Source organism: Orussus abietinus, unplaced genomic scaffold (genome assembly GCF_000612105.2).
Source record: "Orussus abietinus isolate OABI.00-Male unplaced genomic scaffold, Oabi_2.0 scaffold7, whole genome shotgun sequence".
In the NCBI taxonomy this organism is placed as follows: Eukaryota; Metazoa; Arthropoda; class Insecta; order Hymenoptera; family Orussidae; genus Orussus; species Orussus abietinus.
The window spans coordinates 1468124-1492105 of NW_019394453.1; the positions used below are offsets into that span (position 1 = coordinate 1468124).

The 23982-nt window shown below is 50.7% G+C and overlaps 1 protein-coding gene across 12 annotated transcripts in view; it reads left to right on the forward strand.

Annotated features, from left to right (window-relative positions):
• Window positions 1-23982, forward strand: part of LOC105704095 (polypyrimidine tract-binding protein 1) — a 284589-nt gene that overhangs the window by 128362 nt on the left and 132245 nt on the right. For 9 of the 12 annotated variants that reach the window (XR_001104422.1, XM_012433019.1, XM_023432424.1 and 6 more), the window contains one exon: window positions 9459-9610. The exons of 2 other annotated variants lie outside the window; for them this stretch is intronic. Coding sequence is in view for 9 of the 10 variants with exons in the window: in XM_012433019.1 (XP_012288442.1) it covers window positions 9530-9610 (81 nt within the window). In the remaining variant the exon portion in view is untranslated. The remainder of the gene's footprint in view (window positions 1-9458; window positions 9611-23982) is intronic. One more of the 12 variants, XM_012433021.2, reaches the window with a different exon arrangement.

Genomic DNA, 23982 nt, shown 5'->3' on the forward strand with positions numbered 1-23982 from the left:
GCTGCGCTATTCATGAGGCTCTTCGACCTGGGGCCAGATTACGGGACGCCTCCGGGAAGTACCGGGATCGCCCCCTCCGCNAACCCCCCCGCCCAGGACCCCCCGATCGATCGGTCCCGATATCAGATTAGCCCTCGTGTAATCTTGTAACGCGTCGCGTTTATCGCGCGAGTGATCCGCGACTTACCCCCTCGAAGTGAGTACTAATTAGAGTAATTACGTCTTCGCAGGTGACCGTCGTGTTTGTTAAAGGGTGAAGACTCCATTTCTTCGGATTTCGGGGGAACGGTGCTGGAAAGTTGGAATTTCACGACGATTAGAATGATTAGTCGCGAATCGAGTACTAATTAGAGTAGTTACATATCTTCGCAGGTGACCGTGGGATTTTGTTAATGAATAAAGACGCCTTTTCTTTGAGGTTTGGGGAAACGGCGTTGGCAGGTTGTTATTTCACGATAGGAATCTTTTTGGGAATGAGATTTTATAAGATTCGTCGATTTTGGAATTTTCTTTAGAGGGTTATTCGTTTTTGGTGATAAGTGATAAGCGTTCCCCTGGGAACCAGGTTGACAGGACTCGAACTCCATTTTTTTCGAGCTCTGCTCTCCCGTTCCTGCTGATCACGTGGCCGTCCTTTCCGAGGACCGTCAGATTCGGGATGCAGGTTATGTAGAACTTCTTCCGCAACGATTCCGCAAACGGCCCGTTGGGCACCGCGAACCTGTATTCCGGAATTTGGCGTCCCTAAATATCTGTTGAAATGATCTAGTGACTATTAAAATACGTTCTATAACGCTCGAATGCGTATATACTTGAATATTTCTTTATGTCCTTACCAAGGACCCTGATTGACCGAAAATTCCCGAACCATCTCATCGTTATCATGGTCCGAGGGGATGAATATCACTTCCATCTTTATCCCGCACTCTCGCGCCTTCTGGTAGACACTTTTTAGAATGGGCAAAAACGTCTGACAAGGCGGCGACCACGTGGCCGAGAAGTACAACAGAAAGTACTGAACTTCCCTGAGGACGTCGTTCGACATCACCGCTTCCTGCTTCCAGTTTATCAGGAAATTCCCGCGAAAGAGGTCCATTCCCAGAGGAACCCGTCAAAATGTCCTGCCTATGACATCTAAAACAAACGACGAGTCAACGATTTTCCGATTCTCTTTCGGGAAAACTTCACAAGGATCCCTCCACTTTTCGAAATAACCGGCGCCCCCATTTTGGCTTCACGTTCATTATACATCCAGTCTTCGTAGTCGAGGTGTCTGCATACAAGCACGGCCTGACATGCGCCTCGGTATCACCCGCGACGTGTTTCATAAATCGACGTTATCGCGCCCGATGTATCGATGTATCGATTTGTGATCTGTCAGCGTCATTATTAACGCGCGGCTCGCCTTTCGGTGTTCGTATACACGCACTTGGGCCCGAACTGTCATGGCGCGCCGGGGAGCCCGGAATGACCATTTTTCATTTACCTTTCAATAATCCCTGACTCGTCGTTTCTCCGAGCCTCCGCCTTCGCTCGGAAAGCGTGAATAATAATTCTAATAATAAACAACGCCCTTCCCCTCCCCCCTCGAATGATCCCAAGAAATTCTTCGCATGCAACCGAACCGCCGAAAATTTCAAGAGGCCATCTCGCCCCAGCGTTTATAATTTTTTCCTTGAATCTCAAAAATCACGTTCCCCTTCCCGAGGGGTGAACTCCCGAATTTCATCCCCCCCTTCGTCGGCATTTTTTCCTCTGTCTTTCCGAGCCATCCCAGGTGATTTATCGGCCGGGAGATCCGGCGAATCGCGTCTCTCTCAGCCTCCTGATTTATATCCGCGTTTTAACGAGGGTATATCCGAAGGAGGCACCGTCGCAACGAGCCATAGAGACCCCCCAGCCCCACCCCCTCACGCCACCCCTTACGTCAAGATTGCCGCAATTTCGCGACCGAGCGAGGAAAGGCCTTTTCCGCGGAGCCACGAATTACCCCGATTAAGGAGACGTGCTTTTCTTCCCTCATATAGTTGGGCACCCCCGTGATTGCCCCAGAGTGACCCAAAGGGCGAAAACGCATCGGGATTGCGTGGGGTTGGAATTATTGGGCCGACTTTGCCGGGAAATTACTGCGACCGGCCTCCGGTCCTCTGTCCACGCAGAAAAATATTTGGCTGAAATAATAACATTTTGGTTGGTTCAACCATGGAATATGGTGATTATATGGACAACCAAATATCTGGTTGACATGATTAAATTCTTGGGTCAATAACGTTTGGTTGATCGCGTTGGGTGGTCAATTTGTCGAGATTAATTAAAATTGACATTTTTCTTGAAATTTTCGCGAGACTATTTAGTATCCTCCCCTCGTCCATCCTTCTCCCATCCTCGACGACACGGTAAGCCCCGGTCGGACAGCGGTGAATCCGGGGCCCTAAGCTCTTTGTTAAATCCGTAAACACACCAGTGGAACACCCAGGAGCTTGGGGTAGGTCCGGTGCGCCAACGGTCCGCGCGCCACTCACCACCCACCACCCACCGCCCACCGCCCACGCCGAGCGCCACCCAGCGGCCGCCCGGCCTTTGCGCGCGCCTCGGTGGGGTGGCGCTTCCTTATCGAAATTCTTAATTAGAAAATTTTAATTATGTTTTGAGGCCGCCGCCTGCCGGGCGCCGGTGCCATGGGGTGGCTTTGGCCCCCCCGACGCCTCCCCCCCCGCCCTGCGCAGAGGAGATAGTGGATTTCCACGAGGCGACGCCGTAAGGCCGAAATGCTGGGTACGAGTCGCGGGCGCCTTAAGGTGAAGGCAATTAAGCCCGAGTCTCATAAAGATGCTTCAACGACGCTGTTTTCCCTGGTGATATTAAATTTCACCTGTACCTGCCGGGGGGGGACCACCCCCGCCCTCGGCGTCCCTTGTCGCCGACTTGAGACCGCATCCCTCTGGATCCATAACTCGTAAGACTGGTTTCCCTCCTCTCCTGGGAGAGGGTTAATAGCTCACCCACCCCCGCTGGGGCTTTTAAATACCCACAGGGTTATGTAGTGTCGCTGCTCTCGGTGGAGGAATTTTTCAGAGATTTTTTACATTTCTTGGATCTTTTTCCAAGGGCTTCTGCTTTCAGTTTTGGCATCGAACTCACTCGGGGTGAGTCGCCCCCGTCCTTGTCGCCGAAAATGGCGACGTTTCGCGGACTCCCAGGGGGTGCGAGGTTGCGAGTAATTATCATTGCGGGCGCACAAAGGGACGTCGGGTAACTCGATCGACGTCACACCGTCGGGCGTGACGGTGGACCCTCTCTCTCTCCATTAACCGTTTAACGAGCCGCGATTTATTGCGTTATAAACCCTCGCCTCCCCTCCCTCCTGTCTGTGTACTCTTTCTTTCTTCGCCTCTGGATGACGTGCGCGGTCCAGAGGGTGGCTGGTCCTTCTCCCGTCGACGGGGATGTTTTCCGGAGTGCTTAACGAGGACTGGGCGCCTTCAGATTTCCGCCATGGGTGGACCAGCTTTCTCAAGCTTTATGGCCGAGCTCGCGACACGATTCACCCGATTTCACGTTTACCACGTCCCGGTCCCGTGGGAGAGGATAACGCGAATCGTCGCGATTACCCCCCCGATGCATCGTCGAGTTGACGGGGTCCAGCACGTGGCACGTTATCGCGAGAATTCCATTTTTTAATTCTTAATGAGATAAAAGTAGGTGTCAATGTCAGGGTAGAATTCGATTACTAGGTTCTGACTGATCTGGTCCTGAGTTTCTCCCGAGGGCGCGGCGTTGCAGTATCCGAGGTCCAGATCTTCAAAATTTGATGTTTGGGTCCACAGCATCCGCGGTTTGGAGCCCTTTGATACTTACTCTTCAACGTGCAGAATCCAAGCTTTCGATTCTGGATGGTTACGCGTGCACCCTTCTTGGTCAAGATCCGCGTCCTCTTCCGTTTAGCCGCGCAGCATCCGCGGTCCAGATCCGCATCTTTCGGCATTTAATATTCACCGTGTAGAATCCGCAGATTCATTTCTCGATGGCTGCAGGTGTTGTCTCCTTGGTCAAGATCCGCGTCCTCTTCCGTTTACCCGAACAGCATCCGCGGTCCAGATCCGCACCCTCCGCGGATCCTCGTGGAATTCCTCGATCCAGAGTAGATATAGCTTGCAACTATGCCGCTCGGGTGCGGCATATTCATACCGGAATTAACGATCCGTGTCTCATCCTCGCGCTGGCAGGCAAGTAAGGACGAGATTCTCCGGAATCCCAGGGGTACTAACCCGAGGACCCGGCGCACTCGAGTGCCCGGTCGATCCCTTGGCCCCCGTACCGGATGGCGGAAGCACTTGCCGAGTTAGTTCGTATTTATGAGCCGGCACGTAAGTCCGCCGACGGAGGGCGAGAGGGCCCGCCGTTAAACGGCCGAGTTCGACGAGCAACGGCGCGACGTTAAACGAGACCGCCCCGTATCCGCAGGCCTCTTCTCGACGATCAGCCCGACGGCGTCTCCTCGTCCGAGGGCGTCGCGACGCCTCGAGGAATCTCCGTCGGGGGTCCCTCGACGGACGATGCCGCTCGACTTCCAGGAATTAAACGATCGCCTTTGACGTCGGGGTGAAAAGCTCGCGTCGAGCTTTACTCCTCGTTTCCCCCTTTTCCCTCGTTTAGAGCACCCACCCTCTATCTTCGCCCTCCCTTTCGGTCACGTGGTATTAAGGAAATTACCCTGGATCCTGTATACCCTAATTAGTTTAAATTCCCTATCAGGTGTAGAAAAAAGTCACCAGGAATTATGGAAATTTTATACGGAGGGCAGTATCACCAGATTCCTTCGATGATTTAGTTTAAACAACATTTGGGATAATTTCAGCCTTACTCTTCGCTTTACCTTGCATCCCTTACGGTTAAGAAATCTCGTATTCGGAATTAACTTGCGGGATAGTTTAATTATCTAATTTAATTAAAATCGGGAATAATTTGAGTAACTCGTGAGGTAACGTAATAACTAATTCGCCTTTATCCCAGGGGGATCCGGTCGATGTCGATCCGTGCCTCCCGAGGCACTTGTCTTCGGCGTTTTCCGCTCGGGGGATCGGGCCCTCCCCCCGCTCCCACCCTCGACCCCCCGCCAACTTGGCCCCAGTTTGCTTGACTAAAGTCAAGTTTACTTGACACACGTGAGGAACGCCCGGGGCCGTTTCACGCCCTTCGAGCCCGGCTCCCTTAAGTTCCGTTCCGCGACTCCGACAGCCCCCTGCCCCCCTCCGGGGAATTACGGCCCCCGGGGGTCCGCGACTTTTTCGACTTTGATTTATCCCGAGCCACCGAACTTCCGGGCACACTCCGGGGGAGAAAGGGGGAAACCCTCCCAGGCAGGTGACTTTTAATTTTCGCCGAGGTAGACCGACGACTCTTTAAACGCCACCTCCGACTTCCGGTCCCCTTACTTCCGGTGCACTCGACTCCCCATGGGGTGAAGGATATAAATTCACCCGTGAATTAATTTCCAAGTAGCTGCGACAATTCGCCGTCTCGACGTTACCGTCGGAAATCGATTCGCAGCTTATTGGGGAGGGGGGGTATCGATTTATCGCACCGGTCAGCAGGCAACAGGTCGCCCGGGCGGCCTCGAAGAAGGGGGCCGAAATGGGGGGCACGCTCCGCCGGGTCGAGAATATTGGCGAAAAATGCAAATCGACACCCGGAAGGGCCGTTCAGACCTCGATTCGCCGACTGGGAGGTAATTGAAAATATGCGTCATCTCCGGTACGCCCGGGAATTTTTCTGCGCCCCCCTCCCCCTCCCCGTGCCCGGGCGGGGCACCCCCTTCCTGACTTCCGATTCCGGTTCCTTTTTCAATCCATTTTTTATCTCACCCTCGAGTGGACCGTCGAATGGTCCATCTCAGTTCCAACACCTGTTATCGTGGGTTTTTATTATTTTTTTTGTTTAAGGTGAAGTGACCCCTCCCTTCAAATTAATCGACTGGAATAAGACACTTTTTTTTTAATGGTATTCGACCGATCTGTCCGAATCTTTAAAACATGATCACCTGAGTATTATCCCAACAGTTTCAAAATTTGGATTTAAAAAAAAAAAACATTCACCGTTAATACTTTTTGGGGGGATTTCGGGATAAGTCATACGTGACGTCAGGCCGCTCCACATCGGACGTCGGGATCGCCCCCAAGGGAACCGCGGTGCTCGAATAAACGCATCGCCTATTATCGGGATTCGCGCGAGTAATTGACTTTGCCCTCGGCAAACCGAATCCCGAATTTAATCAGATCTCGCGGCATCGCAAATTCGACTGGTTCGCGGGAATCAGGTCACGCCTCGATTAGCGTCTGCATTTTAAGTCCCCTCCTTGAGAAATCTCAAAGAAGAGGGAAAAAAAAAGAAAAACACGAAAATGAGAACATTCCCGAAACAATGCCACCCCTCACCGGAAGTGTCTTCGCGATTCCTCCCCCTTCCCCCTTAAGAAGGATAAAAACTCGAAATTCCATCAGAACAACGTTAATCACCGGCGTAACCGTGATTGTACTGAGAGGGAGTTTGAGTCCAATGTGTAAAACTCGCTGCCGAAAAAGGAAAATTTGCCCCATCCTCCATGGGGGGGGGAGGAGGAGTAGGGGGCAAGAGTAACAAAGAGGAAAGAGAGAAAGCCTGGCTCGTTTCTGCGAGCGCGGCAAAGGTTCTCCAGGGCGGAAATTCCCGGTGGTGGGGGGCTGCATTTTCCGCGTCCGGAAAACGCGCGCGGCCCGTGACGGGCCACTCGCGAGAAAGCCCTCGTTGGTCGGCCGAGTTTTTCCCTCGGAATTTCGAAATCCCCACCCTCCTGTTTTCGCCCGCGATATACACGATGGTTCCTCGCTCTCTGTTTCTCTCTTTCTTTCCCCTGATCCCCCGTTTTGTCTCGCCCTCTCTCCCCCTTTGTCGAAACGGGCCCGAACAAAGGGCGGCCCTTTTGTTCGCGCCCACGTCGGGGAAAAAGGAGAAATCCAGGCTGCGCTTAACATCCCGCCACGTCGGGCCGGCCTGCGTTTTCACGGCCGGACGGTCTTTGCCGAGAAAACAGAGACTCCTCTTTTGTCCCCGATGATAATCGCACGGGACCCCCTGTTAATTCGAAAAATTATCGGGCGATACCCTGATAGCAGGGGGGAGGGCACTGATCAATAAAAATTGATGTTCAACGCGAAAAGAGTTGGGAGAAAAATCGGCCTCGGTCTTGGGCTTGCGAACGTTCGTTAACTCTTCGGCTACTAAAGGCATTCGACGTTTGGTCCATTATTGCCTGCACGGCTTGACGAATTTCGCCCATATGTCGAAAGGGTATTATATTATAATATTAATGGCAAGAAAATCTCACGTACTATTTTTATTAAATTTGCAGGTATTTTTCATCTCACTTTTATGAAATTGTTCGAGCCTGCCTGGCAATAAACTGGCATTGCCCATGATAGTTTTAATTAATATTGCAGTTGCTGAATATTGATTTTTTAATTCTTGGGTCGACTAAATGGCAACATATTCTGCGGTGTTTGCTTCCATTTTTATCGAACCGGTCGCGTCGACTTGATGTTAAGGTGATTGAGAAAAATTAATTTCATAAAAGTGAAATGTCGTGAGTTTCAAGACTTTCATTTTTTTCATATATGTGGATGGTTTAAAAAAGGAGGATTTGATATGGGATGTTTTAGTGACGATGTCCTAGAGCGGGGAGGACGAAGATTTGCGGCGCAGTTCCGATGACGGAGCGCCCGGGCCCCGCGTCGGCCCGTGACGTCAAGGCGCCGCGACGCCCGGCTTAACCCCACAAATCCCACGTAAGACCCCCCGCGAAATCTCGACTCCCCCGCGGGGTGGAGGGATGGGGGACGTTTCCGCACATCCGACGATCCGGGTCCTAAGCTTAGGGTGACATCCGCGTACGCGGAGGGAATGTCATGGCGGATTCGTTTTGTAATTGGCTCCCCCGTTTCGTAATTGGACTGCACTACGAGATGCGGAGAGAAAAAATAGCCAAACAATTTGAAAAACACGGGTTTAAAATCTGGTCATTCCCTATTATCGACATCCCCATTCGGATTTCACCCGACCGCCTTCCCGATGATCAGGAACCTTGTCCACCCCCGCCTGAATTTGCGTAAAAAATCAAACTGGAAAACCAGAGGGATTTATTCGAAATTTTGTCATGTCAAAATTTCGCCCTCTCCATCTTTGCCATTCAAATCCGAATCCGGGGAAACGTTTTCCCGAAAATTGGAATGCCTCGAGCCAAGTTTCCCCGGGTGAATTTGAAGTTCCGGGCTTCCGCGGGATTTCGAGACAGTCCCCCTTTCCGCGACTCCGGCGGACCTGCGGAAATTATATCAGGAAGCTGCGTAAACGAGCGGCGCAGCAAATAAGCCCGGCGACCCCCAAGAGAAGCCGGCGTCCCGACGCCAGCTCCGTCGTCGAGCTCTTTAGCCCCGCGTCATCCGCGCGCACGCACCTCCCCCCCCCCCCCCCCGTAAATCTTAATGGATTCATTTTGTAATTGGCTCCCCTAATGGGTGGAGGGCGCTGCCACGCCAAAAGACGACAAACCGAAACCTCCCTCTGCTGCTCGACTGTTTGTCCACACACGTACGAGTGTCTATATACACTTGTCATTGTGTCCATTTATCCGTCTATACATCATTCCGCTCGCGGACGCTGCGGATTCGGTCGGCGGAAGAATGTCCCGCGCGCGGTAGGACGCCGTTTAATTTCCGTGAGAGCCCGGCGTCGATTAATTAACGACCCTCCTAGGAGTGGACGAATTTACCCCGAAAAAGGGCGAATCGACGGAATGGACACACTCACTCTGATTGTCGCCCCCCTGATAATTGATAAACTGGATCGCCATCTCGTATAATTAATTAATTTTTTTTATAACCATTGCGACGTCTCTTCGATTTCTATTAGAATGTCATTTTTAATGTATATAATGGGTGTGATAATTTGGGAAGGGGATGATGATGACGGGACATGTTGATTGAGGTGTGCACTGATCGGTTCCATCATCGTGTACGATTATTAATTAATTTTTTCCCTTCAACCATTTGGAGCAATTTTTTCCTCCCGATTTTATTCGAGGATGTCCCTAATTAATATCTACTATGGATATGATAATGCACTTTGAAGGGAATCAGCTGATCGGCTTCCATTACCGATTATTAGAATTAAGTTCTTCCCGAAATTTGGGGCGTGTTTGGCGTCGATTTTGGGTGAAAATGTTGCCTTCAACTTCGACTGCGAAAGGCGTATATACGCCCGACATTTGGTCCATTATTGCCTGCACGTCTTCGGGAATCCCGCCCTTATGTTAGTAGGGCTTAGCATTCAAATCTTGATATGGCATATTAATTTGGGAATGGAGTATGTTCACCATTGTGCGCGCTTTCGAGCGAGTCAGCTGATCGGTGTCGTTTCTGTTCTAGGTAGGTCAAGTAGAGAGTATAGTTGCGTAGCGTTCAGAGAGTCTACGTAAGACCGGAAGAGGCCCGACAGGATGATGATGGCCAACCTGCCCCCCGTTATGTTGCCCACCCTGCACGACTACGGCATGCTGACGCCCACCCTCGGCATAAAGGTGAGTCCACAAGAGACAACAAGGCCAGTCCTGCGAGTGGCGGCCGTGTGCGTACCTGTAATACCGGCAGTGCGTGTAATTGCGCCGTGACACGCGGGTTACCTGTAAGTGGATTGGCACAGGTGCACCCAGAGGCCCTGGGGTCTGCCATTAAAGGTGGCCGACGGAAACTTTCCTCGCCGAAAGGAAAAACCTAATTAAATCCAACAACAAATTACACCTATATTTCCAATTCCACTGAATTTTTAATCATTCAATTCCAGTCGATCCTAGCCTCTGACGACATAGACCTTCTCCACCCTGATAAAAAATCCCGCGTAAATTCACATATCCAAAACCAGTGGTTATTTTCACGCCACAATAAATTACAGGAAAATTACATCCTCTCTGGAATATCACCCTCGGCACCTGAATTAATTTCAAGATAAATGTAACGTAACATTTAATTCACCTAAAAATGCGCCCATACGGTAAATATCTCACCTTTTTTTCCGCATGAAACCTTTGTTCGTGAGGTGTGTCAAAGCGTGGGTAAATTTCCATCGATTTCCATCAGCGTAGGGTCAAGATAAGTCCAAACTTTTCCCCCGAAAGCTTGCAGAAATAACGAGGTACAGATTTCGCCCGAAACCCTCGTCAGAGGGTTCATCTCTAATTTTCGTAATTAACGGGCCGCGATTCCTCGCCATATCCAGTCCGTTAAACGGCCGCTCAAGTGGCGATTGTTTATTAACCGTAGGGGTGCAGTTACTTAATTAAACGGTATTAACGCAGGTTCGCTCCCTTTGAGAGTGGCATCGGATTTTGCCCCCTCCCCCCCGCAAATGTTTGATGTATTTCATCAACGCCGCCCCCTCTCTCCTCCCGCGCGTTTTCGCGAGAGTTTCGCGAGCTCCATTTTTTTTTCTCTTTTTTGTTTTTTCCCCCGTTTTTCCAGCATCTCGCCCGGGCGGGTCCATCCGTCCATCTTGGTCTGCTTTTTTGTCGCCCTCCCCCTCTTCCCATGCCAGCATTTCTGTCCCGTGGAGCTCGTCGTCGCGCTTTGGACTCTTGTTTGCATTTAACTCATTGATTAAAGAACTCCCTTCGGGGGTGCCTCCCCCCGGCCACCCCCACTTCCTCTCTTGGATGTTTATGATACTTCCGAGAAACGGGAGCTCGTAATTAAACGTCCTCCCGGGATATCTGGCAAGCATCTTCGAGTAGATTTGCTTAGTTTTCTGCAGCCGTAATTTCAGAGAGCCCTGGGGGGTGGGTGGGTGGAGGGAGGAAGGGGGAGGGGGTCCAGCTTTCGTAAAGGGGAGTAAGCTCGACATTTCGAAATTCAGTTTTAGCTTTTTCACTCGCCCGCTAATATGTAACTTTTGTTCTTGGGAAATTCTGATTTTCCGGATGTTTTTCTGTTTTGTTTCTATTGTGTTCTTTTTTTTCTTTTTCTTTCTTTAAGGATCATGGGAGGTTTTTTCTCTCGGTACGGTTGTTTTTACGCTGGATTTTTGGCGGAATTTTGGCCAGGTTTTCCTGTAAGATGGGGCGGGTTAAAGGAGATCGAGAAAGGACACGGCGAGAAAATTGCTCGGAATATTCGAAGGAACCGGGAAAGCATAGAGATGGGAAAAAGAGGGTGGAAGGGGTGCGCGAGAAAACCGCCGGGTATTTCGAGGGGAATTTTAATTAACACGTCGCGACCATTGACCGGGCGGGTGGGGTGGAAGAGAGGACTCTAGGGGGCCGGGGGGTGGCGATACCTCGGGGGCGGAATGTATCGGTATTTTTATCAACGCTGGGCGGAAGGGCGCGAGGCGTCTGCCGGCGTCCGTTCCGCCCGGTCCATTGGACCCCATTCGCGTCCATTCTCGCCCGGGTGGAGGAGCGACGAAATTTCGAGAACTCGCCCCGAATCGATACGCCCCCAACCCCCGGCAATATACCACGCTAACTGGTTATTTACCCCCGCGTACCGATTATGCGACATGGAACACCTACCCCTAGGGTGGTTTTTCATTCGATTTTCGACATTTCTTTTCCTTTTCTTGGTAATACTCGACTCCACCAAGTAAATGGACCGTACTTTATCGTTGTAACCAGAATCGGCATTTCTCTCCCTTGGTATGAGGGTGGTCGCATCCCCCTCTGCGAAATTTTCAGCCCCCGAGGGGGTGGGGCTCGAGATTTTTTCATTTTTCCAATGAACGTCGTCTCGTGGACTTCGCCCTGTCAAAGCCATTGCGAGGGCCGTCATTTTTCCCCCTCTGATAAGGGTTTACGCCCGATTTTCACCCCTGAGGGGGTGAGCCTCGAAGTCGACGAATTTCCTCGATCGAGAGGCGCCTTTGTGGCGACCTTAGGGCTCCTCTCGGAGAGGTCCGATCATCCCCTTCGCTCCTGGTAATTAAAAGAACTTCGGAGGGTGCTCCGGGCACCCCCTTTCCACCCCTCCCGGCAAAGTGAGCGTTCCCATTGTGCCGGCCCGGGTTTTGTCGCCAGCCCCGTTGCCTCCGGTTATTATATATCGTTTAAACGTAATATGCAAAAGACCCCCATCCGCCCCTCTTTTCATCCCCTGCAGAGGATCTTCTATCTCCGATACAGACTCGAAGGAGGTCCGAGGTCCTCCGGAGTTCCTTTATAAAAGTCCCGGGGAGAAAAAGCTGAATAACATTAAGTTAGTTAATATATTGCCTTAATTTTAATATACAATGCCCGAGGAGAGCCTCGCTCCGTCTCTCTTGCTCAACTGCAGTCCTGCATCTGCCCCTCTCTCTCGCACTCGTGCGCTTCCCAATGCCAGGGAAGAAAAGACTTTAATTAGTTTGACTGGGTTCTATTTTTTTTTTCCTATTTCGCTGAATATCGGTAAAATGTCCGTTTTTTGTGTGTTAGAATTAAATTAGGACATCAGCTAGATGATATGGCTTGGTAAAGGGACTTTTTCGAAGTCCTTGGTTTCCACCCTCTCGTGTCGCGCCCTCGGAAGTTCTCTCATTTCCCCGTTCTCCTCGATCCACCTTCGAGCTTTCTGCAGGGATGCTTCTGGAAAAAGCTTCTTTGGCGACTTCGCCCGGAATACTCCTGTTTCGTTTCCTCGGCGTACCGGAAGTCAAGTTCCGTTTCCAGGAATTGACTCTTTCTAGGCCCGAAGGCGAAAGTTTCTAGCATCGCTTGGAAAAACGTCGCTGAGAAGGTACAAGTCAATTGTTTATTCTGTTATTGAAATTTAGTAAGATCTCGAGAAAATCTAACCAAAAGAAAGAAAAAAACTTGAACCCTTTGCGCTTTCTTTTTCCTACGCGTTCCCTTTATCATCGCCATTTGACAGTGGGACTCGATACTCCCGGGGGTGGAGGCGCCGGAAGGGTTGCGCAATTCCCCTAAAAATACAGTTTTACGTCCGGCCGGTCTGTTTTGCTTTTCGCCAAAGGGGAGGACAAGGATCCGCGAGGGGGTTCCCCTTAGAGCCGCGGACCGGTGCCGAAGTGTTCCCCCGTGGGGTATTTTCTTTGAATTAATCGAGCCGCGCGATGAGCACCCTTCGAGCACCCCGTGGAGGCCGCGCGTCACAACCCTTTTCCTCCCCCACGTGCATACACATCCCTCGGAAAGTGGTCGACCTCTCCTACGTGGCCGGACCCGGGGCGCGTGACGCTCTCTCGGGTTCATTTGCATACCCAAACAGTGGAATTAGGGTTGGTCCGGGTATCTCGCACCCCGGGGATAAGCCGGCCCCGAAACAGTTCCAAACCTATCCCCCGATAGATTGCCCCGTTGACTGCCCCCTGTAATTCCGTAATGGACAATTTCCGCCGCGTCTTCTCCCCCTTCTCCATGGGAAATACCGGAAGAGAAAAAGAATCCAACGGCCGCGTCACGTCTGTAACATCAGTTTCATCTGAGCACGGATTATCAGTCGCTACTATTTACCTTACCTTCTAAAACCTCATTATCAACGTTTCTTCTCGTGACGATTCCGCGTGACGCGTCGCCTTGACGACCGATCGAAATTGCCCGTTTTTATAGGTAAAGAAGTTTCGCTTCAATAATGGAAACCCCCGGAATCGGGAGATAAAAGTGGTCACGTCGGGAACGTCTTACTGGGGCCCGCGATACGGCGATTTGAATATATCCCCCCCATTGAATATTCCATAAATAAATCGGTCGTTTAATAGGGAATCGGGTTTGCTCATCGCTCACTGTCACGACGCGCCGCTTTATGGGAGCGTATCTCAATAATATTCAGTTTATAAACTTTGAGAGGCTCCGTTATTACGCGCCTTGCCCCCCTCCCGCTCGCCCACCCTCCTCCTCACGGGGGCAAAACCTTCGTGCTCGTTTTACGACTTCGGTATGAAAGCGCGAAATTGGTCGCAATTTCTAGCGATACGGACCCCCTTTAATCGGGGGCCCCATGAAGGCTGGCGTGCATGGCTCGATCGAGGGCGCCCGAATTTCAAGGGGCAGTAATAAACCAAGGGGAAGATATATTAACCCCCGTTAACGGCGACCGAATTTACCCTCGGCTTACCTCGTTATTTTAATGGAAAGGGAAAAGACCGGGGGTCATTGTTGACCCCGCGCTCTACGCCGTCGTTATCACGAATCTCGGTTGAGTATCGAGACAAATACATTTATACGATGTTAAATAGGAAAAATATTTAACGCGGGGTCATTTCTGACCCCATGCTTCGTTTTAATCTACACGGAAATGGCGTGAGATATTTTTTCTTTTACCCCTCAAATTGATTCAACGATTAAAGAGATATGAAAGTGGCAACTGTGAGGGGTGAATCGTTCGGGAAAGTTTTCCCCGAACTGGGTGAATCGATTCGTTTGAAATTTTACTACGTGAATGTGGAGACCATAAGAAAGGTTCTGACAACCACGAAATTTCATTTTTTTTTTTTCTGTTTAATTAAAAATGTTTGTATATACGTTTTAAAAAATTGAAATTTCATGAGTGTCGGGACCTTCTTTATAGTCTCTGTATTCACATTATAAGGTTTGAATCGATTCGGTATACTCAGTTTGGAGAAAAGTTTCATCATTATTTTGACGTTTCGATATATATGTATAATGACCGTTTGATAACACCTTGAAAATCCCTGAAAATTGATCCGACGTCATCCCAAGCTCCGGAAAAAATCCCTCGTGCTGAGAATCGCGAAGAAGAACTAGGAACGGTCGGAAATGGCGGTTCAGCGTCGGATTTTTATTTTCTTTCATTATTTCGGAATGTACAATCTTCTTTTTTTTTTTCTCCCTGCTCTTTGGTTTCCCCTCGGTTTGACGGGCGCTTGTTGGCCTCCGGGGGTGAAAACGAAATACCGAACCCCCGGCAGATATTGCGGTGAAATTCACCGAAGGAAGCCCGTGATACGGCAGGACAAGCCGGGCTGCGTGTATAAAATTTCTCCTCCCCCCCCAGGGCGTGTATAAAAATCCCGACATTTCACCATTATCGCGTGCGCGCGCATGGGAAACGACCGGACCGTGTTACAAGTTCGCCCTCCTCCCCCCCTCCTTCCATGCTGCGGCACTTTGCTCGGGGTACATTATTCGTAACTCAAATTTACCATTTCCCCGGTAGATACGAGTTATAACAATGACCGGCACAATACATACGCCTGCCCTGCCAACTGGCCGGACAAGTTAAACCCGCCCGCTATTGTTGGCCCTGTCTCCAAAAATCACGGGCCTCCGTTAAAACGAGCTGTTTAATAATTCGACACTCGGCCCGCGGTGCTGGAATTATTACCCGACTTACGTCCGAATCGAAATACCCTCGTCAAATGAGGCCCTCGAGACGTGCACGTAGAAAATTAAAAATAGATATAGAAAATTGCCGCCATGGGATTGAACTTCTAAGTTACAGGGAATGGATAGACGTCACCCGCCCATTGACTGCGAAGAGTGTACGTATACGTGCATTTGGTCGACTATCGCCTGGACGGGCACAGGAATTTCGCCCTTACGTCGGACAGAGCTTAGGAGGGAATGAGTTACTTCCTCTCCGTTATCATTTGTTATCCGGCACGGGAGTGTTAATAGTTTCGTAGAAACTCTCGAAAAATGAGATTTCCTCAGTACTAAGACCTCCATTAGGACCCTCTTAATCACGTGTTAAAGTTTCAAATTATTCGGCATAACGCAGTTACCCGTCTCGATGTATATAGAGTGACCTTTTCATATCACCTTAAGCGATTGTAAAATGAAATCATCGGCGTTAAAAGGGAGTATTACTGACAATAACCGAAAGGGGTAAGGGGGGCTTGAAGGTGGGTGGTATCTCCAGGAGGGGGGAGGCAACGTAGTTGGCCCATTAAAAAGTTGCATAATCGTTCGGGCAATAGATGCGCACCGGTGTACACGGAGCCGGCATCAAGGAAACTTACACCTGCAACTAAAACTAAGTACATAGAACCGGGGGGAGGGGGAGGGGGGGTGCATTTTCCCGGTAAACGAGGCCGGCTCTCGCCGTCTCTCGAGGTTTTTCCGCGGGGTGGAGGGAAGGCCGGCCGCTATTTTATTAGCCCAGTTACAAGCTAAAACAATAACCATTGTTAGACTCGGTAGCACTTCCAGCAGGCCGCGTTTGTACATCGGAGCTTTGTTTGCCCCCCCTCCCGCCCCGCTATCGCCGCTCTCCGAGATGGCGGACAGAATCCCCCTCTGCTTACAGTGCGACGCTTTAAATGCATGCAGCTTTTTAATTACTTAGCCGGCCGGCCGGATCGCGATTTACGATTTCCATGCAAATGGAAATCGCCGGGTGGCCGGCCATCGAGTTGTGCCCGGTTGCCAATCGAAATTTAGACGGAGCCCCTGATGGACGAGCCGCAGTTTCGGAAGGCGCATCCCTGCAGGATGCACCGTGATAACGATCATTTTTATCGTTACGGTCACACTTACGGATTTCTGAAGTGGAATATCTCCCGTGTCTCGATGGCCGTGAAGGCTTGCATGGTAATAAGTAGGAGAGTAAAGAAAAGTGAGACATTTGTTAATTTAATTGGAACATCCGCCTCGAAAGGCAAGGTTCATCTCAGCGGTTCCCACCCACCGCCCACATTTCCCAAACTCGAAATACAATGCGTGATTTTTTTTTTAATTAATTTTCAAATGTTCAAAATCGTTGCATTATGTCCCCTCCCGCATTCTCCAAATGCAAGGTTCATCTCGTCAGTTGCAAGTCGCGCTTCCCACCCACCGCCCACCCGTTCTCGCGCCCACAGAATCGATTCGATCCTTCCTCCGCGAGCGTTACACTCCCGTTAACGGTAAAGTTTTAATGCTCGCGGGCAAACTTTCGTAGGCGCTTGCCGACAATCAAAGCGGCGACTGCCATCGGGAGAGTAACAATCGACGCCAGTTAGACGGGCCATTGTGCCGAGGCTCGTCCTCCACCTTCGCTCTCGGGCCTCCCTTCCTCTCACTCGCCCACGTGCGGATCCCCATACCTCCCTCTCTCTCCCTCTCGCAGGGCTCTTCCAAAGTCTCGCTCGAAGTCGCGCTCCTCGACCGAGACCCGGAGGGATGAAGGGACGGATGGGGTTGCAATGGAGGGGGAGGGGAGGCGCTCGCACCTACGAGTTCCTCCCTGTAATTAAACTAATGGAAACGCTCGTAGCTTTTGTACGGCCTGGGGGCATGGGGGGAGGGAACGAGGCGTAATATCGAGCGTCGAGGATTCTCCCGGATTTCCGGTCCTCCGAGCGACATCTTCTATCTTTTTAGCTGAATTTTCTCCAGCTTTCGACTTTTTTTCCCCTCGAATTTGGGGGAGGGTACACGTTTTAATTGGATGCTCTGGGTTTTGTGGGGGAGTTTAAGCGGAAAGGGGGCCGATAGGCTTCGCAGAGGGTGGACGAGAAATTGGCGGAATCCCGCGGGGGTGGGCGGTATTAAGCGAGTGGCAAGTAGGGCGCGAGGGAAATCTCGCCCTCTCGTCGGTGAATTCGCGCCTGACGAGATGTCCGACCTGACGGCCTAATGACGAGCCCTGGACCGATGGAGTTCTCCGGAAGTCGCGACTTACCCTTCCCGTTTCCCGACCTAACCCGCTCCGACGTCCCGGTGACGTCCGCGTGACGTCCCGCGGGGTTGGCCCACCGGCGGGACCCCCCGCGAAAACCAATTCCGCCCACCCTTGAAGGTACCCCCGAGGGATGCGAATCAGCCTTGTCAACCCCTTTCTCTCGATTTTACTGGGCGAGGTTTTGTAAACGTTCATATTGGAAAATTTGAAAATACGAGGATCTAGATAAACTATTCCTGATAACCGCGTGCACCCTCTTGTCGCTCCTGCTTGTTGGCTCACCCTTCTGAATATTCACGAGGAGTTAGTCGTAGGGTCTGTTGTAAGTGTCTCCGAAGGGGTTGCTTCCGAAGTGGAGTTTGGTGGACGCGACTGGGTTATCGGGCGCGGTATCAGTGATGGGAGTTCGGTCATTCCTCCCTGATGGCGATGAATTTCTCAAATAAATATTCTCTCAAAATCGGCCGCAGTGGCTCCCGTCTCCCAGGGGATAAATCTAAGGGGGAATTATATCCATGGAACTAGGTTATCAGGCACTATCAGTGATCTCTGTCTCCATCGAGTCATACGGAAGATGTTCCTCCCATTTTTGGATATCATCCCTACGACTTCGGTTCATTCTTCCCGGGATCATTCTTCTTATCATCTTAGGTCTTATCACCGGGTCGAAGCGACGTCACGCTCCAGTCTTGCAACGACGTCGGACGTTTTTATCCGAGCATTGTCTAGAACCACTCGGGGCAAGTGGGTGGAACGAGTCCGGGTGTCAGGAGAGAAACGGAGACCGAGACGGCGCTAGACAATGGGGTTGTCACCGCGTAGCCCAAAGCGTCCCGGCGACACGGGACGCCTCCGATAGGACGCGATGCGCCGCGATACGATACGAGGCGATGCATGCACCTGCATAGTGCAACGAGGTATCTGCATGTAGCGCATAGGGGTTGCCATTGCATCGGTGCACTGGACGCGGGGAGGGCGACCTCGATGCGGTGCAATCAGCTGCACATCAACTGCACATCGGCTCCACATCAACTACACGTCGGGGCGAATGACGATCGCGACAAGTGACAAATGATTTTTAGGGTAAACATTGATGATCTTCAATATTTCTGATTAAAGTCTCTAATGAATCGCCCTGACAAACAGCGAATGCAAAAAAGGGTATCCAACGAAAGCTACATTGCGCAGGAGTTTATAACAAAGTCAATGTTGCTTCGATAAAGCTCGTTAACGAGGAATTGAAAAACAGGGATTTATTCGGGCACTTCCTTGATGTCTAAAATTGAAATTATGACCCTGTCATGAGTAGAATATGACACGAATGGTGTTTACCGTAGTCGTAAAGCTTGAGACGATTCGGTACACCCAATTCGATGAAAAGTTTCGTAGAGATCTCTTTGATGGCACTTTCCCGTCACCTTGAGGTTTCGAGGGTGATAGAAAATTTGAAATGGGGCAAAAATCGGAGATCTTCTCCCAGCACCCTAATATCGGCCGGAAGATGATGCAGCCTCGATAATACGCGGATACCGGGGGAGGGAAAGCCTCTTTCCCGGCGAGAGAGACTCGTTTCCCTGGAATCGAGCGTCGGTCGTTACGCCGGTCGTTCCCGGAGATTTTCCGCGGAAACGAGGAGTATCGGCGGAGGAGATCGGATCCGGTCATCTCGCTGGACCAGGGATGCTGGACGCGCCGAAGGGTGCATCGCGTACCGCCCTCGTACGATTTTAGTGGGGCACGTGCGGATAGGCCGCCATATTGTTTTTCGTGCACGCGCATCCTGAAGCCGCCTCCCGCGTATACCCTAATGTGCTTTTGGATTCGCATTAAGGGAAATGGAAAAGTTTTAATACGCGTTTCCCGTGACCCTCGCGTCTCCTCGTCCCAGGGGTGGAGGGTAAACGATCCGGCTCCAGACCACGGATAAAGTCCGCCCCGTTGAAAGCTTTTTGAAAAACTTCGTCATACTTTTCGGCAGGTGGTCCTCGGCCCCTGAACCCCGAAGCACACTTTGACGTTTGTCGGTACCCTGAATGGTCTTTTTATATATATTTTTTTTATTTTTAGAAAAAAGTCTCGTCGACCCTGATTAAAAAATTAATTACTTGGCCGTGATTAGTTGCGTCGAGTGTAATCGATTTTAATCTAGTCAAATAATTATTCTTTGAAATGACAAAATGTTTCTTTGGTGCTATTCGAAGCAAATACTTCTCCGGTTCAATGAACACTTTCCTTTCTTCGGGGTAGGATAATGGAAAGGATTTCCTTTTCCTTCCTTCCCTTTCTTTTTTCAAGATCCAGTCCGACGAATCGAAAATCGAGGTGGAAGTATCCGGGCGGATTTTTCGAAATCTCTTTGTCCCGGGCCAGCGCTCTTTAATTCCGTTAGCCCCGGGGAAACAAACGATTCGCTACGGACGCATAATTGTCGGTAATTCGATCCTGGGACGCAGTCGAAAGTAGAGCAAAAAAGGCCCGGGTGGCCCGCGGCCCCGCCATGGTGGGGTTAATCGAGTGCTCTAATTAAGGGCGCAATTGAACTCTCCGCCCTGGCCGGTCGGCTGAACACTCGGCCGCTCCGCCACCCCTATGGGTCCTCGGATCCAACGGAAAGGACCATTCAGCGAGCGGGCGTTCCGATGGATCCGTGAGCTGCGATATCCCCGGATAAGGCTCATCAATTCCTGATATCTCCCGGAATCCGATCCAAATATCGACGCGGCTTCGATCCGGCACTTTTATTTACTTGCTCCACAAGATCGCGGATAAATCTTTCCCTCGGCGGATGTTGATTTGTTTCGTTGCAAAAAATTAATTTTGGAACCATTCCAAAATCGTCCGCGAACTTATGAAGGTCCCTTGAGAAAAATGCGATCCCGAATTTCCTTCGCGGATAATTCGTCTTTTTTTTTGTTTTCATAGCTAATATTCTTCGGAGATAATTGTTTAAATACAATTTCCGGCACGGTGCCGGAAACATTATTAATCAAGCCGCGGTCCGTTTTGTTACCGAAATAAAAGAAAACGGAAAAATCTTCGAACCTTTAGAACTCACGAACCAACCCAATACTTGCATGGGAGGAGAAAATTGGGGTTGGGAGGAGGGGGGAAGAAGGAATTTTTTCGCGGAATTTTTCGGAAATTTCGTACCGTGAAATTTCGAGGATGCCTCGGACCGAGGGGCGCCGGTACATTTGCGCGGCAGAAAAGCGGCGGAGACCCCGCGAGGGAGATCCGCGTGCTCGATGAAGCAGACTGGATGGGGGGAGGGGGCGAGGGGGCGAAAATCCGTGAAAAGAGGTTCCGACGAAGGGCTCGATTTTTGCGCTCGATTTGCGCCCCGCGCCGGGAATCTGCGGAATTTTGGAGCCCGCCAATTACGGGGCGGGTTCGATACAATGGCCGACTTAATCGGGCGAGGCGCGTCCACCCTCCGGGAGGGAAAGTGATTTACCGCCTTGGGTGAGGAGATATTTTTATTACTCTCGATAAAAATTCTTGGACTAATAGTCTCAAGGGGTCCGGAGGTGGCGGGCCGTTGCGGGGGGTGGTGGCCGAAAGAGGGGGCCAGAGTGGGCGGAAAGGCGAGCGGAAAGGCGGCCTCCTTCCTCGTAAAGCCCGGCCAACCCCCGAATCCAATAAACCCGAAGCCGATTAAATTTATGAAGTGAAAAACGTATGAAAGGGCTCGAGTCGGCGGAAACGAGAGTCCGCGCGCTTTTGCGGGCCGAATTCCTTTGTCGGATCGATCCGAGGGGGCCTCGTCTCCGGGGGGCGGAAAAATGCGCGTTTTCCGAAACCTTCTACCCTTCCCTTCGGCCCCCTTTCAGCGTATTCGCATCCATGGCTCCGACCATCGCGAGCCACGCTCCTCTGACGATGCACCCTCCTCGGTGACGTTCCGCGGCTTCTCCAGCTTGAACGATGCATCCTGGCTGGAAATACCTCGAACAAAAGTTCCGCCCTGCATCCTACCCGACAACTTTCCTGGGGCTCGTTTTTCCCCATTGTGCCTCGATAAGCCGGAAAATCGCATTTACTTGACGACTCGCTCCCGCCTCTGTGGCGTCACGCGGCGGGCGGGATTGCGTATACGAATGTAAATTTATTTCCCCACGTAATGATATGTTTATATTGTCATGTATGAAAAATGTTAAAAAATTCGATGGAACGCGCCTGCAGGGAATGACGTACGCGGCTTTTTTCGATATGGAGCGGAAAGGTCGCGGAGATGAAATTCTTAGGAAGGTAGGAGGGTTTGTTGGTTTGTCAACCCTTAATTTTTTCTTTTATGGGGCAACCTGGGGGTGCAAACCACGTGCTTATATCGGCCTCCACCCCTGACAAGCCCCCTCTCGGCAGCGGGGCTCCCGGGGGCATAATATCGGGCCGTGAAACTCCATCAATTACGCGCTTTAAATGAAGTTCCGGAGGGCTCGCATCGGGAACTGTCTGACACTTAATTGATTTGCCGATCCGCCCGGGCGGTTCCCCGGGTCGGGTGGGCGGGATTGAATTTTTATTCCGGCGACACTTGCCCGCTAAATTAAGCTAACCGACTCGCACCCGCGACCGGATCTCGTCCCGCGACTTAATCGGAATCTCTCGAGGATGCCTCTCTCACTGATAAGCGCGGACGCCCCAGGTTCCGATTATCTCGCGATCGATCGATCTTCACCCCCGAAATTGGAATTGATCCTGAAAATACCCCGAACTGTTTCTTTTAGAAATTTTACCGTCAAGAATTACTCTTGCCCAGGGTTGAGCTGTTTTTCAGTAACGTTGGTTTCATTTAATGTTTTAAATGAGGAGTTTGTTTAAATAATTAAGATATCTAAAAAAAAGTCGTGACATTCACCGTGATTTAAATGAAAATCAGCAATTTTTCATTTCCTTTTTTTTTTAAGAAATCCTGATTTTTATCAACCACCTCTTGCTCGGGGGAGAGGAAAAGAGTAAGAACGGACATTTTTCCATCTTACGTGTACAGGTATCACCTTCTGCACTCCGCAATTAGTCCGCAGACGAAGGATCCTGTCCTCCCGATTTTTCATCCCCTAATCCCGGCCCGAAAAGGGTGCGACCTTGGCTTTCTTCCCCGAGGGTCCTGACCCTGAGGTCCTGTCTGGACATAACTCTCGAGATCCCTTTCGCTTATCCTCCCCGACTCCCCCCTAGAAATCCAATATTTCCCCTAAAAAACAAAATTCAATACATGATTAAAAATCGCAGTAAATTGAAAATCAAACGTTAAATTAATTTTTAGACATTTTTATATTCTATGAATCTAGAGGCAGATCATGTTCCAAGATGACGGCCATCACGTCACGTCCCAGGGGGATTTAAAGCGGATTTCTTTCCCCATAATCCTCTTCCAAGAGGGGGGGACCTTGACGGGGGTCGCCATAAGGTCCATCCTGGGGGAAGGGGCGACCTTGGGGCCACCTTTTGGACGAAGCTCCTGCCGATCTTTCCAGCATCCGGACCACCCCCGGGTGGGCGGGGGTGGTGGGTGGTAATCGGTCCCTCGGGAACCCCTCTCCAAGCGGAACAGGATCTCGCGGATGGAAAGCAGAGCCCGTAACTCTTCGCGGATCGGCGGTCGGATTGTTATCCGTGATAACCAATCGGCCTGGCTCGAAATTCGCCCCCCTCCGATTCGGCCCTCCCTCGCTCCGGCCACACGGGGTTTAAATAAATAAAGAGAGACGCTCGCAGGGGGGCCGGAGGGGAGGGCCACCCCCGAGTCCTGGGAGCTATACGTCAACCCTTATTACCCGGGACAACCGAACTATCGACTCGCTACATAACTAAAATCTACACACGCCGAGCCGCCCCGCAAATTGGAGATGGATGGTCCTGGAGGCTGGGCTCCTGAAGGGGGATGAAACCAAGAAGAAGGGTGCTTCTTTATTTTATTTCATTTTATTTCCATCATAATGGAACCCTTATTTCTCCTTATCAATCTTATCACTGGGCGCGATATCCATCTACCCGTTCCTTGGAAATTCAAGAAATGTCTACCTAGAGAGCGTAATTTTGTAATTCAATCATCATAATTTCATAAGAGTGATTTTTTTAATTTTATTTACTCCGGTTGATAATTTCAAGATGTTGGGGTGGTGATAGCACGCACGGTGCACAGACTCGTATCCAAGGTTTTATTTCTGGATACCACGCCCCCCGTTATCACCGTGCCGAAAATCCTCGGATTTGTTATCACGTCGTTGATAATTTACACGATGCCATTTATACATGTTTTTAAAATTGTGGGGGAATTTCTTGCTACTTAATTGAGAGCTGGTGATTACAAACCGAATGACAGTGCACAAGTTGCACG